Here is a 16,597-nt window from a genome sequence, read left to right as displayed (position 1 = left end):
CGTTTCCAACCAAATGATTTGCATACACTGCACTGTTTGCATATTTCTAAACCCTTGCATCAGCCCCTCCGCCTCTGCACAAAATGTATTATGTACATGTGTATTTGTCACAAATCAATGCTTTAACCTTGGACATCATGCCAGTGTTCCCTCAGTTGATGATCCAGTCTGTGGCAGCACTCATTAAAGACTTAAACAGCCCCCCCCCCCCCCAAAAAAAAAAAACTTGTGCTCTTGGATTTCCCGCTGACAGTAATTGTCAAAATAGTCGAACCGAGGGAGTCGCATACCGAACCGAACCGAACCGAACCGAACGTCCTGCGCTGAGCCGTTCGGGACAAATACACGTACCGTTACGCCCCTAATAAAGAATACAGACTTCATCCCAACGTAGTCTCTCGGTGTTCAATGTCTTCGTCGTGTTCTAACTATCACTTGGATGCTCTGTTTTAGACGGCAGCCAGCTGAACTGATACTGTTTCCGTGGCACTAGCAGATCTATGTCCAGCCTCTTCTGTTCTTTTATGCTGTTAACCGTCCTGTACCCAAGCAACGACATGGCGCCTTTACACACTTCCTGGATGCGTTTGACCTTGTTGTGCGGCAGCGTGCTGCGCCACGCCTGGGAGACGTCGGCGGCGTTTCGTGAGGTGATTTTAAAGGCCTCCGCCCTGGAGCCTTTGCCCTTCCCGTGGGTCACCCGGTAGACCCACTCGGCCAACTGTCTGGTCATCTCCAGGCCGACAAACTTGTACATGTCGTTTATCTCCCCGTGTGGGTCGCGCACCACGTCCTCGTAGCGGACCATTTTGTAGCGGCCTTTTAGAAATGGAGGGGGCTTCAGGATGGCCCTCTCATTGATGCGCACATGGCTACGGCAGATCTCCTGCATGACTTGATACTGCACCTCCGCGGCTGGTATGCTCCTCTGCTCCAAGACGATGGCGTTGTCACTCTCAAAGGCTTTGGCCGACTCCTCTCGAGACCGCACCACCGCCCGAGGGTCCCGGACCAGGTGGATGATGCGGAGGTCTAGGCTCGGGTCCTGCAAGAGCGGGTAGAGGGATTCCAGCTCAAACATTCGCACTTCTTTCAACACCACGTGACTGTAAGTGCCACAGGCCTCCTCCACCCTCTGCAGGCCGCTAGCGTCACATGACTGGAGGCACAGCGTCTGGTTGCTGAACTGGTTGCGGGGCGTGAGAGGACAGACCGGCGGCGAGCACAGCGCTCGACTGTGACTCCACATAAACAAAGAGGACACATTGTGGTGCTCCGGCAGGTAGGCCTCCATCACAGAAAAGTCGCACTGGAACACGCTCCGTAAAACGTCCCTCGCGGCCATCCGGAGCGCCCGCGCACTGGGTTTCTGCAGTTTGGTCCACACATGCCATGCGGGCTCCATAAGATAGAAGACAGACGGGTGCTGATTGAACACCTGACCCAGGAAGGACGAGCCGGAACGCCACGACGACAGCAGCAGAACGTGCACTTTGCCGTCGGAGGGGGCGGAGCCGCAGGGACTGAGCTGGACGTACCAGCCGCAGAACAGCACCACTGCCGCCCCCTGCAGGATCACCAGGAAAATCATGGTGCTGAGGTTCACGCTGCAGCGGGGCATGATGGCGGCGGATCACGGTCAGTCTCACGGGGGCTTGATGGGGGTATTTCTCTTGTGTGTCGGCCCTGCGGCAGAAAAGGCGGAGCTGAGGATGAGAGAGAGAGAGAGAGACAGAGAGAGATGGATCATGTGAACAGGAAATGAACAGTCTGTGTATTCGTTAATAATCAATGCTGCTTTATTACTATAAACTTGCTGTAAAGCCAACGCGGTGACACGTCAGGAGGCTCATCACCCACGTAGTTTATGATGACGCGCAAAACATGTTGAAATGACTTCTCTGGGCCGGACTTTGTTCATCAGGGCGCAAATCAAATCGCCTACACGACACCCACATCTAAACTATTACTATTACCGTTACCTTACAGAATACTCGTGATATCCTGTTAAAAAAAAAACCCTTAACATCTTAAGTTTTAAGTAACATTTCAGAGACGGCCAATTTGGGTCATTTTGATATTTTAGCACCGTTTAAGCGAGCTCGTCCTCCTTTGTGATTTCATCAATTTTACAATTCGTTTAGTTTAGGAAAAGTTCATTTTTCACCTTGGAAATGGTAAAAAAAAAAAAAAAAAAAAAAAGTTCTTTACTTTTCTGGAACTTTTTTCAGCGGATGGCGTTTACGCCGTTTATAATTACTCCGTAAAGTCGTTCTATAGCTTTAAAATGCATGTTGAAACGTATTTTGAAGGAATTTTCAGCCGAAATTGCTATTTCACTTATCAGCTAGCCACCTAGCGTAGCTTTGAATACTGGATGAAAAGAGCTTTTGCAGACATGCCTTTATGGAAAATGGGTCCATCAAATGAGGCATGCCTTTGCAGCTGATCGTTTACTTCATATTCATGTTCAAATGTCCACAAAAAACAACACGTGACGCATCTTACAAACGCAGGAGGCATACAAATGACGTGGTGGTGGTGGTGGTGGTGCATGAGGCCATTTTGTAAACGAGGTTTATTGTTAATTGCCGGAGTAAATCTCTTTGTATACTTTTGTGTATTGGTTTAAAATCGTCCAGGACTGACTCAAATGGAGGCTACTTTACTGTTGTAAAGCCAACCTGGTTGCCACGTCCGGAGGTTTATGTAGCGTGTAGGTACATGTTCCACGTGCGGAGACGGAGAAGTGTCCCGTATGTGTGTGAAAGGAGGGAAGCTTTGGCGGGGGGCCAGCCCTACAGACGCGAAAGTGTAATGAAGTGACACCGTCCAACGTTCGTTATGTACCGTAACTCCAGAGCTGCGGTCGAATAATCAAAAAGAAAAATGTCTTTTCCTGAACACTTAGGGACCTAAAGACCTCGATGGAACGCGTCATGCGGTCAGGGACAGATGTGAAGGAGAATTCATAAGGACAACCCTTTATCATGGCTGCCACTCAGATACTTCCGGGTCAATCTCACTCAGTTAGGGACCTTCCTGAGCAAAGAAAAAGACTATCCAACCACAGCAACCCCCAAATAACAATCACTCATTCTAAAGGAATGGATTCACTAAACAGTGAAAGGAAAAAAAAAAGAGGGGGAAGAAGACACAGACTGTGGTCTGTCCTTCGAAAGTTTTCCGGTGGGAGACCAGGAGCCCTGCTGACTGAGGTGATCCACGCGAGCGTGCCGTAATCTGTTGTGCTTATTGGACAAGCCCTGACATGAGCTCCTCACCTTCACACCCTCAGGATACGAAGGTAAACACCAGACATCACGACGGGTCCACAGATCTCACCTACAGCTGGCTTTGTTCACGCCACATATGCACGCTATCCAGTTTTCATTCACACATTTGCTTAAAACGCCTCTATTCTTGTAACAGCAAGCCAGCCGCGAAGGATCCAAACCACTTGCACATTGGCAACTTTACTGGAATATACTGGAAGAATTTCTCATTGGCTCATTGGCGATACTCTCCTATAAATAAATAAAGGCCCGTCCCTTCTTTCGGAATGGTTTTCTAGTGTTCCTTGCCCAGCAGAGCGGTCTATTTCATCCAATTACAGTTTAACTTTACAGCGTCTCACGTCAAGTCACAACAAAACAAGAATACATCTTGAGCTGCTAACTCCTTGACTTCCCAAATAAACCCCCGTCAGAATCTCTGGACCCAAAAGCAGGACAGTCCCGGGTCCCCGTGAGTGGCTACCAAACTGTAATTCCCCCAAGTGGGTGAGGCCGTGATTCACAGGGACTGGATCCAGGTAATGGGCAGGCTCAAAGGAACTTTCTATTTCCTTGAAATCTAGACGGCATTGGATTGTTCAACAGTCTGCCCAGCACCAGGAAGAATTCAAACACACGATCCAGGATTAGTGTCGCACGACACACACAAAAACCGGGGATGCAGCAAGCAGTCTCTCCTCTCGTCCCCACGTTGTCCATTCTCATGGAGTATCACGCCCACCCGTACGTGATCAGTCACTGGCATGCAAAACCGCCTACCGCATGTAAATGTGTCTTCTAGTCGGCTCGTTTGAAATGCTATCACGCCGTGGAGTCTACAGCGTCGCAGAGAATGCAAATGCTGATACGAAGCGTGGATATGCTTCACCGTAGTCAACAAAACACCTGCCGAATTAAATACGCACTCGTGTGCAACAAGCGTGTGAGCTCATACGCTTACACAAACACCCCGAGACAGTGTGAACAGAACCCCCCCGCGCTGACATCCGCATCAGGGTCTTTGCGCAGCGTCACTCGCCTTCACAAGTGAGACCTTCTGTCTGTGAGAGGAGACGTCTTGCTGCCCCTCTCGGTTTTCCCCAGCTGCAACTTCTTCTGCACTTTTTTTGTTGTTCTGTCCCGCTGTTTTACGAGAATACCGCCATCCAAAGCCACGTGACGTCACGCGTTTTTTTTGGGGTTCGTTTTCCCGAATGTTGTGCAGCTGCATGAAACAGCCGCGAGCGTTTCGGCGGGGAGAGCGCGCTGCGTCCAGAGGATAAATAAACTACTCAGCCAGGTTCTTCTTCTTCAACAACAACAACAACAACCTCCAACAGCTGCTCAACTGTCCACTCTTTCAGTTGGAGGTTACCTTCAATTGATTGCGCGCGAACACATTCCGCGGTGATTCGGTTGGTGGTGAGATAGGTTGAACTCATTACACGTTTTGGCGTCACTTAAATGTGAAGATTCACATTTTCAAGATGCCAGCAGCTTGAACTTCAACATCGACTGTATACCATAGTTTCATACTGTAAGGTCGTGGACTTTCAGTGGAGTGGAATCATGATGACTGTGTAATCGTTCTGCGTTACTCCTGATGTACTTTATTTATCCATTATTCATTTAAAGTTTTTGTTTTTACAGTACATGAGTTTTGTCTGATGTTGTGTATATATATATATATATATATATATATATATATATATATATACAGTGCTTACCAAATGTATTAGACCCCCCCCACCCAGTGTAAGGTGTTTGCCACCGCTGCCCTAAATGAACAGTATTGCTGATGTCTCTGTAATGGTTAATCCACCAGTATGTGCAAGCCAAGCTCTTTAATCAAAATGATCTCTTTAATGCTAAAATATAATTATTGTTGTTATCCATGAATTCTCAAATTCACTGTTTTACAAAAAAGCAGAAGAAAAATAGTAAAGCACATTATTATTTTTTTGATTGAGATGCCAAATGACAGTTATTTACTTGCGTTCCTGAACAGAAACATTTGTTTTAGTGGTTGCAAAGAATGCAAGCTGTCATCAGGGCCAAAGGAGGTCGTACAGAATATTAAGATTTTGGATTAATATATGTGAATAAGGACTATTTAGTTGTTCCAGTTTGTTATTTGCCTAATAAATAACAACACAATTTTTAGTTTGAAACAAGTTTTTGACAGATTTCTAAAGTATTTGTGTTTTCTCATTTTTATGACAGGTGGTCTAATACATTTGTTAAGCACTGTGTATATATATATATATACATATATATATATATATATTTGATTATATATCGATTACACAGCGTCATCGTGATTCCATTCCACAACCTACAGTGTTAAATTATGGTATATAGTTGATGATACATACATTAAAATCAAGCTTTTGACACAGTACACTATATATATATATATATATATATATATATATATATATATATTAGAAAGATGAAAGAAGAAATATTGTGATACATTCAACCAAATTGCCCTGCCATACAGGCTGTTCCCCACACATACAGACCCTGACCTCCTCTCCTATATATACACACACATATATATATTTAGATATATACACATATATATATATGTATATATACACATTAGACAAAAGCCATGTACTGTAAAAACAAAAACTTTAAATAAATAATGGATAAATAAGTACATCTGGGACAAACTGGGACACCCCAGCAGCACCTGCGGGGGGTTCAGAAAAGTCTCCAGACAATATTGTAGAACCGCCTAGAACCCGGCGCTTGCTGTACAGACCCGGACTAAATGGGAATAGAGGGGGGGGGGGGGCGTTATGGAGCCCCCTGTCTCTACACGGGTGGACGGCCATGGGGCCGTTGGGTGAACTCTCGGCTCTTGGAGGGGGGGTGTAGCTTCTGGACGCGGTTAGCCACCAAACAACCCGCTAACTCCGGCGTGCGCGTGAAGTTTGAGGACGAAAAGGACCAAATTATTGATGCGTTGTCGTCGTCGCGCGCCCCCCCCCTCCAAAAAAAAGTGCGTGCGCTGGCTACACGAATCACCAAGGTGAACGGGGGGGGGTGACACGGTCCTGGCCGAAGAGGAGAGGAGAGGGAGTTGATTGATTTTATTTCCCGAACACTGAGCAGAAGCGTCTTACCTTTCGCCGTGGTCCTCGGCCGAGTTTGCTTGTCGACGGAGCCGGTGCGCAGTGTTCTCTGTCTCTGTCTCTGTGTCTCTCTCTGTCTCTGTCTGTCTCTCTCTGTCTGTCCCAACACCCCCGCGGGTCTCCTCTCCTCTCCTTCCCTCCGCTCCCTCCTCTGCCGGCGGCTCCTCGGTCACTTCCACTGTCCGGTTTGCGTACAAAGCGGTGTTTTGAGACGTGGCCAGGGGGTGTGTGTGTGTGTGTGTGTGTGTGTGTGTGGTTGGGGGGAGGAGGGGGGGGGGGGGGTACTCTGCTGGGCTGGACTGGCAGTTGGCTGGGCGGGGGACAGGGGAGGGTGGTGTGGTGGAGGGTGGGTGGGTGCAGCGGAGCAGGCGGGACCTGAGCCAGCGAACGGTGTCCGAGCAGCAGGCGAAGGGGGGTGGGGGGGGGGGGCAGGAGCTGCGGGATAACCCCCGAGGGTCTTCGTTACATCTGCTGCGTGAGTCACGACCAAGGAAGTTAGTTCACAGAACAGGCCTGGACCACGAAACATGTACCCTGCCCCTCCTCAGCACACAGTACTGCAGTACATCACGTATTAGTACGCGTGGAAATAAGTATTATAATAATAATAATAATAATAATAATAATGTATAATGTTACTAAGTTCAAAAGGTTACAGCACATTATATATTCTACTTCAGCTACAACTACTAGGTACTGTACTCTTTAAGATTCTACATACAAACCATGCCATGAGCTTCTAAAATATGATGCACTGATATAGATTAAACCCCCCCCCCCTCCCCCAAACATTACATAAAGAAGTTCAAATCACAACAGTAAAATACTACTTACACATGAATACACCACTAATAATACTCCAGTAATATAATCCACAAAAAGTCAACCACTCACGGGGGCCACTTGAGTATGTTCACTGAAGTACATTTTGCCTATACTTTCGCACTTTTACTCAAGAAAGTGTTTTTTACTTGTAATGGATTGCAGTATTTTACAGTGTGGCATTGCTGCTGTAACTTAAATGATAGAAATACTTCTTCCACCACCGCTCTGAAGAAATATTCGATGAAAAAATGAAAATAATGATGAAAGAATGTATGAAAGGTGTGGAAAAAGAGTGCACAAGCTTACTGAACACCTAACGTCAATTAAAATCAATTCTTTTAAGTCCTTTCGCGAATGATTTCACAACTTCTTTTCTTGTTCCGCAATACGCAAGACTACATGAAGATCATGGTCCAGTACTTTAAAGTAAGCGCACCTCAGGTCAGAGGAGGACAATCAGGAGCTCATTTCCTGGAGATTTTGCTCTGGAGGCAACACGACTCGACAGTCTTTTCGTTAATAATTTAATAACCGAGACAACGCTGCTGATCATGCAGCACCAGCGTGGGCAGCACGTCCGACGATTGCATGTTCAAGGCCGTAGGTGAAAGAGACACGATGTTGCCACGTGCGCAGTTTTAAGAACTGAGAAACACTTGGACTTGTGTCTATCGCTCCCCGGGCCTTGGTGAATAACGTGAGAGAGATTGATCACGAGATTAATCCAGAGAAAAAATAATAATACAACACGGGAGGAAGGGAACAAAAAAAAGAAGAAAAAAAAAGGATGCATCTGGTTCCTGTAAGAGCCAGGCTCATATCCTGTCCTCCTCCTGCTCTCTGCAGCCAAAGCCAAAGCGCTTTGGTCACCAGTAAATGCCTGCTGGATGAAGAGAGGGGAGTGGAGAGGGTGGTGGTGGGGAGGGGAGGGGCGGGGGGGGTGACTTTGCCCCAGGGTACTGATGTGGAATCAGTCTGAAACAGCAGTAAGGTGTAAAAAGAGAATACAGTGTTTTGTCAATCAAACAATGGTCACTCAGCCTCTGTAACAGTGTGTGTGTGTGTGTGTGTGTGTGTGTGTGACGGCACTATGGTTGGTTCCAGCGAACTGGTTAAAGAGCCGTTTCTTATTTTGCATCACTGCATTGCTCGAAAGCAAACAGTGGTAAAACAGGCTTTTTTTACGGGACATGACCCCAGTTCGGGTATCACTAATGTTGATGGTTGGTCCCGGTCCAGACTTAAATGTCTACCACTGACTTTGGTAATCCCCTGACTTTTCCTCTAGCGCCACCAACAGGTAAAAACAAAAATAAAAATAAATCACTTTGGTGAGTACAGTACAGTAGTTTATGACTTTTAGTGGCTGCAAAATGGCAGATGAGAATTTAAGGCACTGTAGCTGAGCAAACAGGGTGTGCCTCTTACTTAACTGTCTGGCCCATCCCGAACAAATGAGCTAATACAGTGGTACTGGTCCAGAACTACACACACACACACACACACACACACACGACAATCTAATCGTAAACATGCACATAAACCAACAAACATCTCCTGGGACAGTGAGTCAGAGGGGAAAACGATACCTCATAACCTCAGTCCTGTATACCAGCCAAGCATAAGAAACGCTTCTCAATGTCAAAAATGAAGTCGGCTTCTGTGGCCAGGTGTTCTGCTGACAGTGTGGGATATAGTGGGAACGTAATCAGTCACATATTAACAACAAGGCTGAGGGATTAAGAAATGACTGAATGCTGTTGACAATGACAATGTCAAGGTCTGTCCTTCCGTCCTCCTTGTTATCACACTGCTGTAACTGTAACTGCACGGCTATTTGCATCATCACATAAACGTTTCACTGCCGTTGCTTACAAAAGAATCCGTGTGTTCCAAACAAGGATTAGACGACGACAGCGAGATGCGAGTAAATGAAAGCACTGCCGTTAAAGACGAACCGTTGAAAATGTACAAATCGTTTATTGTCCGTTACCTAAAGCTCTGTGCCACACAAAAAAAATGAAAGAGCACGTGGAGAAAGTATTTATTTAATTATTGCTGTCACAAACTGCCATAAACATACAAACGGTAAAAAAATATATAGAAAATGTTCATTTGTATTTCCTATAAATTTCGAATGCCTTTTCAGGGGGCGAGAGCTAGCGTAGCTCCTGTAGAGGTGGACCTGCGTAGACACACCCGTCCAGGAAAGGGTTAAAACTATGAATGAATTTGAGTCTCTCTGTCGGCACGTTTCAAAATACAGGCAAACTATTAAAGGAACACAGCAACAGTTCTTGGGAGGTTCCATTTGGTCCCATTGTTAAGTAACGAGGACAAACCGGGAAGACATCTTAAAGCGATTCAATTTTCAAAATAAGACACCGCAGTTCAGGTTAGGCGGTCATGGCATGTAGTTTTGTGCTAATTCCTGTGAAAACGGTTTAGTTGTAAGTTGCGGTGACTTCACACTGTTTCCATGGTGACGCACATGCTATGAGTGAAGCATCACCTGTATTGGCTGCGGCGTTTCATTTTGAAAATTGAACTGGCTTCGAAGGCTGCCACAAGTTCAAATGTTTAAGATGACACTGTATGTACAATATAGGTGTGTGTGTGTGTGTGTGTGTACGATGTATTGTATCAGCGTGGGTCACAACTGGAGCAAATACCTACCAGAGACAGCTGGTCAAATCTGATGTTCTCGTAATGTAATTACAAACGTGACCAAATGGCTCATCCGTAGTTGATTGATTCGGTGTTACATTTCACAATAAAAGCAACCTGGTGGTTCTTGTATACCTGGAGGTCAAAGCAGTTCCATTGCATTCATGACAGGTGAGGTTTCCCCACCGGTACGGGGACGGTGGCTAGAACCTGGTTCTGGAAAACAAATCTCTGTATGCGCTCGAAGACCCAGAGGAAGACGAGGAGGACACTGACGTATTGAATCCAGGCAAATTTGATGGTTTCCCAGAAGCCAGGACGATAGGTGGAGGGAGACGGTTAAGGCGGAAATGGCCAGACCTTTGTTTCTTTTGGCGCTGTATTTGGATGTAGTCTAAAACTCAACAACACTGTGGGCATTGAGGAACAATACAAAGTGTATGAACAGCGTGCAAAGTAATAAATATAAACATTTGCCAGATTCTATATCTCCTCTTGTGGGCAGCCAGAAGTGGAGGCTGTGTAAACAGATAATGAATGACAACATAGTAACACAGTTATATAATACTAATATAAAATGTGTCTTCATTGGAGATGCTGTAATTATGTTGTACATTAATAAAACTTTACAATGGCCGTACTGTTTACTACTACATTAAAGTGTGTTTTTTGTGTCATTTATCAAATGTTTACTATACAAAGTACTTATTTAAATGCTAAATTGGGGGGGGGGGTTAATATGTGTTACCATAGAAGGTATATAAAAAGAATCTCTCCAAAATTAGGTTTGAGTATAACTTGTGTTTAAACACACACACACATACACAAACACACCCTTTTCCCGCATTTATCAAAAGGATATCTAATGACCTCCATAGGGTACCGGATCTCAGCATTAATCTGAAAGGGAGACCCAGCAGCTCGTCCCACAGTCCAGACTGGCATGGGACAGGACAGTACTGTGGTCACTATGGTAGGCAAAAAAAAAAGAAAAGAAAAGAAAAGAAAGAAAGGGACAAAAAGAAAAGGCACATTTTACAGCGTGCGCGTGTAATGCCGTGGAGTCGATTCTGGCTTTAGTCGGGCAGTATATTAAGCAGCAATAAGGTAAGAGCCCTCAACTCACGGTTTCTGTCCTGGTAGCTTCCGATTATGTTGTCAAGGTCATACGCACTTGCAAAGGGGCTGGAGCCGTCGATCACCGACACCTTGGCATCAATAGTGAAAAAAAAAACAAATAATCAGAATCATGCTCAAAGTTGTTGTTTTTGTTGTTGCAGCAAACTGGCACCATTAAAAGTGTGCCAAATCAGCTACTAGCCAAATCAGCTACTAGCCAAATCAGCTACTAGCCAAATCAGCTACTAGCGATTCCTGTTGGCAACGATGCACGGACAATTATCACTGGGTTACTTTGATACCGAAGGAAACTTAAAAAGGAGCGTATTTCTGCGATGATTTCTAAGCGGATTTATGGACGTTGCTTCGCCATGGACATCCGAGGTAATCCTCTGGAAATGTAAGTCACACTGAATCCAAAAACTACAAACTGGCAGGGGATGTGCACGGCCCAGAACATCACGGGAACCCATTTACGGAGCATCAGTGATATTTTGCACATTACCACACCACTACCTTTTGCGCTAGCCTCATTCCCACTATAACCAAACACTCATATTACACTGAAATTACACATATTGTATATATCTTGGCATGTGTATGTGTGTGTATATATACGCAGCTGTATATCTTCCTTGTAGACATCATTTTAATTTTTTATTTCTGTTTAATGCTACTTTCATATAGTTTGTTCTATTTTAGTGCCTATTTCATTGTGTATAATCTATTCTAATTTAAAAAAAACCTGTTTTTGCATTTTCTGTATGTATGGCATGGATGGGGGCTACCACATGCATTTTATCGTGCAACCCTGCGTTGTATAATAAAGCCGAACCTAATGTTAGTGGTTCTTGGAAAAAAAAAACAAAAAAAAAAAACAGATTTATGAACTAAACTAATCTACATTCCACGGAGAATTAGACGCGAAGCAGCAACAAAACAGCTGGGACAAAGTACAAAAACACAGCCTGCACACTCACAGCTGATATAGCTTTGTCAAGCTGCTGTGGATGCGGATGGAACGTCAACATTACTTTCAGGCGGCTATCCTTCGTGTTGCTATCAAAAGGAATGAGTAAGTTCCAGGATTAATGTCGGCGGTCAACCATCTAAATCTTCAGTGAACAGCGTTTTAGTGAACAGGTAAGTGATTCCAGCCTCTGAAGCGGAGAGCATAGGTAGCTGCTGGTAACGGCGGAGAGAGAGAGAGAGTGGTACTGTTCAAACAGTTACCGTGTTACTGACGAGCTGAGTGACATGGACACTGTGTGTGTGTGTGTGTGTGAACAAGTAAACAAGGGCTTTTTTTTTCCCCCCACCAACCTTGCAATAGACGAGAGCAACAAAGACGGTGACAGCCGTGACCATGGTAACTGTACGCAATAAAGATGCCGACAGCTGCAGCCTAAAAATGCAACAACAAAAAAAAATGTCCCTAGCCTAAAGCCAACAAAAATCAACTGCCTGAAACTAGTACACCTGTTTTGCCAAAAGACTAATACTAAAACTAAATCGAAAGCAGGTGCCAAAATGAACAGACGTCTGCAGTGCCTCATAGTGTGTCAGAAAACACACAAACCACGTAAGCCTCACACAAGAGGGGCCTTCATGTTGTGAGCCCATTTTCACTGTCTTCCTCCTCTCTTTCTCATTTATCTCGTCATTGCTCACTATCGCGCCTTCTCCCATTTTCACTTTCTCGATGGCTTTGCACATGCACCCACCACCGCCCGGGCTTCATCTTCCTGCAGAGTGCTCTGCTGTCAGGCTCTGCTCCAGCCTCGGATCGTGCGAGACCAAAACATTCTCCGCCCTACTTGAATTTGTGCTGGTGCAAAAGGGGAAAGGAGAAAACACTAGGCGGACAGGGGTCCTCTCACATTGTAAATGCTGAACGTTCCTCTGTGAGGCAGGGGCGTCCTCTGCTGCAGCCTCAGGTCTCCGCTGACGAACAGCTTAGCCCCGGGGACGGGGGACGAGTGCTGCACGTAGGCCAGGCTCTGCATCGCCACTGTGGACATGCGCTGGAAAAACACAGAGGAATGATACGCTTTCACTTTAACATTGACCGAGGCTGGTCTGGATAGGCTTGGTGCCTTACTGCAGCTGGCAGGCAAAGGCAAGGATCTGCGGCTCAATGAGTCTATCAGCAGGCTACACTCTAAAGCCATCCTTTACTATATAACATGACCATAAGCAGGCAGTAATTCCCTTTGTAGCGGGCAGAATGGAAGAGATAACGGAGTTCACACTCGTATACATTACATCGGCTGTTCATAAAAAGCTCGATGCATATTGGATTGGATAATACATATCAGTCCCTGAAGTTAATAGTACAATAGCTGTGTGTGAGAACACTTGAATGTCAATTGTACATTTTGACCAGGATGGTATAAATAATATTGTGAGCTTCAATAAAAAAAAAAAAAAAAAAAAGATTAATAATAGTATGCCCAGAGGTCAAACATTGGTGCATATGACGTACGCACAATTTGCATGGGACAATTAGGCGACATGTGTATATGAAGCCAGACCTCAACGAGGTAATAGTGTAACAATGATCAGAAATAGTGTGTTTTTAATACTAGCTACAACAAGATCAGACTCAGATTGACTTGAGAACGAGTACTGCTTCTCCTCAACAGTGGCACTGTGAGTTGATGTGTACTGTGAGCGGACGGACAGACTGGACACTGCAGAGGCATACATACAAAGAGCTGGTAGCTGAAGGTGAGCAGCAGCTGGACACTGTACACCTGTTCCTCAGGTTTTAGAGGTAGCTGCAGCTGAAAAATCAGACGGTCCAACTTCCCGTCCTGGTTCTGGTCCTCTTCTCTCACCTGTAGAGTGTGTTCATCCACACACACACACACACACACACACACACACACACACACACACACACACAGAATCAGACACACACACACGCCATTGTATTTTTGACAGTGATTATTATGTAAATACAGGCAAATCCAAGGAGACAGGAGCGACAAGCCGCAGGGGGACACCGGGTGTACATTTGAGGGACCTGTGGTGAACCTCTTACAGAGACAGCAGGGATCCGGAGGTTGGCCCCAAGCATGTTGTTAAGATGGGGAAAGGTGCTCCAGGCGACGTAGTCTCCCTGGGTACTGGTTGCCGCCACCAGCAGAGTCTGGTACTGGAACCTCACAACCGGTTGTTCCTCATAAGTGCTTCTTTTTATCCAGAAACCTGAAACAACACGGCTTTAAACATCGAGCAAGCGTTGAAATCTCGCGGGATATGCATAACGTGTTTCATTTAACCATGGCGACCGTAACACTTCAGTGTTTGACATTACAGCAGCGTACCTTGGCTCCTGTAAGCAACCAGCAGAGGCGGGATGTAGGTGAGGCACAAAACAACAACCAGAAACAGGGTGGCTTTCGTACACACACTGGTTTTGTACCGAATCAAAGCCGGGTGAGAATACACTTCATAGAAAGCCATGGATAACGATATAAACAGCGTTTGGAGCCGCCACTGTTGTGTATCACCGAGACAGCCGGCTAGCTAGTTAACGCTCAAGCTAACATAGATGCTAACTGAGTGAATGCGCCCCGAGGACTAACGCGAGTAAACGCTCACAGACAACACCATGCCACACACAAACGCATAATAACCGTCGTTAAGTAACAGCTTCCGAAACGAAATCGCCATTGAGAGCGTGTTTTCTCTTGGCAAAACGTGCATGCTATTTTACGTTAGCCCACTAGCTAGTGTAACGCCAAGCGCCGCGCCATGTTTCAACTTAGCCTAGCGTCTCGCGGTTACCATGGCTGCCAGCAGTTGCAAGCATGCTGCATTCAAGCAATGTCGGCACGGTGGGAAGAACAAGCGAGCCTCCTTCTATTCCGACTTGGGAGTGTTCACGCATGGTTATCGCCGACGCTAGCCCTGCAGTTTTAAATAGCAAAAATGAGCTACTTTGCCAACAGTTTGTTGACACTTATAAATAATAATAATAATAATAATATGTTTTACGCCGAAAGAAATGCTGAAGGTTTATTTGCATACTTGATGTTAGTGTTGCATGTCTCCTTTCAGTGTGTACTGCTGCAAACGACTGTTTGAGTTGACATTCAGCATCTACTTTATAAGCTGACTTGTGGCATCTGTGTCGACGTCCTCAGTAACGTGAGAAGGCGGTGATGGTGGACCTGCAGCTGATCCACTCTCTGTTTGTCAAACTGAAGGCAATGCTGCTTCACTTATCAGCAAACTGACTGTCACAACATTTGTTAGACCATTCTTAAACTTTCCCTCTGGTTGTTTGCTTTCTTTTGGTAGCCTGATTTTACTTTTTAGTTTGTAAACGATAACACGATTCACGAGTCTTCGAAGTTCACCTAAGGTCCACAGCATCAGCATCATTGCATTTGCTCTGCAAATAAAACATGATTCCAGTAATGTCTCGTTCTGCTGTCTTTTATAATGAGATATAGTCATTGTATATTTGTACCGGCGTGACAATGGATGTATTAAAACGGGAAAGTTGGTACGCTGAGGCTGCATATGCGTGGGACTATTAAAAACAATATTTTATTTTTATTATAACTAATCAGATTTTGTATGTAAACTGGGCAAATAAACTAATAACTATAGCTGTCTATGGCAAATAAGTTGAGTAAAAAGTGGAACATCATATGGAAATACTCAAGTACTCAAAGGTAGCTGACTAAATGTACTTACTTTCCTACACTGCACTAGTTAAACCCAGCAACAAGTCTCCAAAGAGGCCAAGACGAGAAGCCTGGATACTGTTGTTGTTTCATTTATAATCTTTTCCCATAATTCAGCAGGAATATCATACCTTTAAGCTTTTGTTTTTTTCGGTGGGGCTGCCTGGCTGCCAGCGCACAGCGCTCTTTGTCCCAACACGCTGAGGTCCTCTCTGATCGGCCAGCAGCTGCATGGATGTGTACAAAGCGTTTTGGAGTTTTGACACCCACCTGTGAGTCTCCTGGCTGACTTGGCAGTGGTGATGAGAGTGATTAAAATTGGTTCAATTTGTTCAGCACATTCAATGCTAGAGGTGAGCGGGTGCAGTGACTTCACTCATTTTGGTCTCATTTGTTACATTGGGGAAAACTAAGTGGTAGTCAATGCCATCTAAATAATCAGTGGTGTTATTTGCACCCAATGTCTAGCCTTGGTGTGACAATGGGGAATAGCCTATATGTAGAACAGGACTCCCCCCTCCTCGTGGTATGCAGGACAGCCCATGTGTCAGCGAGAGCCCCGGCTGCAAGGTGTGTAACCACCTGGGGAATGTGATCCTATGCCGCTCTCAGGGAGCCGTGTTCCATGAACGCTGGCCTGCATGCTGCTGACTGGGACCCGGGTGGACCTCGTTTCGTCAGGGTTGAGGAATGGTCTGCGTGAAAGCAAACAGATTTTGAGTCAGGTAATAAAGTCTGGGTATCTCGCATTTCATTCCTCGACTGAAATAAAGATTTTTATGTAATGTAATATTAGGCTACTCAGCCTGTGCTTGACATTCTCCGGTCACATATCGGCTTCCATCTACAACAGCCCCACACTGAA

At 45.4% G+C, this 16,597-nt stretch overlaps 2 protein-coding genes across 3 annotated transcripts; both read right to left on the bottom strand.

The window, feature by feature from the left end:
• Positions 1 to 279: 279 nt before the first annotated feature.
• chst6 (carbohydrate sulfotransferase 6) lies at positions 280 to 1,621 on the bottom strand. The gene has a single exon (XM_070908066.1). The coding sequence runs from the start codon at positions 1,619 to 1,621 to the stop codon at positions 425 to 427; it is 1,197 nt and encodes a 398-aa protein (XP_070764167.1). The 3' UTR covers positions 280 to 424.
• A 7,661-nt stretch (positions 1,622 to 9,282) lies between these two features.
• On the bottom strand, positions 9,283 to 14,500 carry tmem231 (transmembrane protein 231). 2 transcript variants are annotated; one of them, XM_070907891.1, is made up of 8 exons: positions 14,362 to 14,500; positions 14,076 to 14,242; positions 13,741 to 13,869; positions 12,910 to 13,053; positions 11,037 to 11,118; positions 10,773 to 10,878; positions 10,046 to 10,235; positions 9,283 to 9,428 (listed from the first exon to the last, which is right to left on the bottom strand). In XM_070907891.1, exons 1-7 carry the CDS (start codon positions 14,498 to 14,500, stop codon positions 10,073 to 10,075), a joined length of 930 nt encoding a protein of 309 aa, XP_070763992.1. In that variant the 3' UTR covers positions 9,283 to 9,428; positions 10,046 to 10,072. The 2 variants fall into 2 exon arrangements, with proteins under 2 accessions (XP_070763992.1, XP_070763991.1); XM_070907890.1 differs by having other exon boundaries at positions 9,283 to 10,235.
• Between the last annotated feature and the right edge of the window lie 2,097 nt (positions 14,501 to 16,597).

Source organism: Enoplosus armatus, chromosome 6, assembly GCF_043641665.1.
Source record: "Enoplosus armatus isolate fEnoArm2 chromosome 6, fEnoArm2.hap1, whole genome shotgun sequence".
Lineage (NCBI taxonomy): Eukaryota > Metazoa > Chordata > Actinopteri > Centrarchiformes > Enoplosidae > Enoplosus > Enoplosus armatus.
The sequence above is the reverse complement of the archived record's forward strand: the minus strand, read 5'-3'. Positions and strand labels throughout refer to the sequence as shown.

Coding starts and splice junctions, on each gene's coding strand:
- chst6 (XM_070908066.1), bottom strand. CDS start 1,621: ATGCCCCGCTGCAGCGTGAACCTCAGCACCATGATTTTCCTGGTGATC.
- tmem231 (XM_070907890.1), bottom strand. CDS start 14,500: ATGGCTTTCTATGAAGTGTATTCTCACCCGGCTTTGATTCGGTACAAA. Junction 14,243..14,361: donor GGTTGCTTACAGGAGCCAAG/GTACGCTGCTGT, acceptor GTGTTGTTTCAG/GTTTCTGGATAAAAAGAAGC. Junction 13,870..14,075: donor TCCGGATCCCTGCTGTCTCT/GTAAGAGGTTCA, acceptor CACACTCTACAG/GTGAGAGAAGAGGACCAGAA.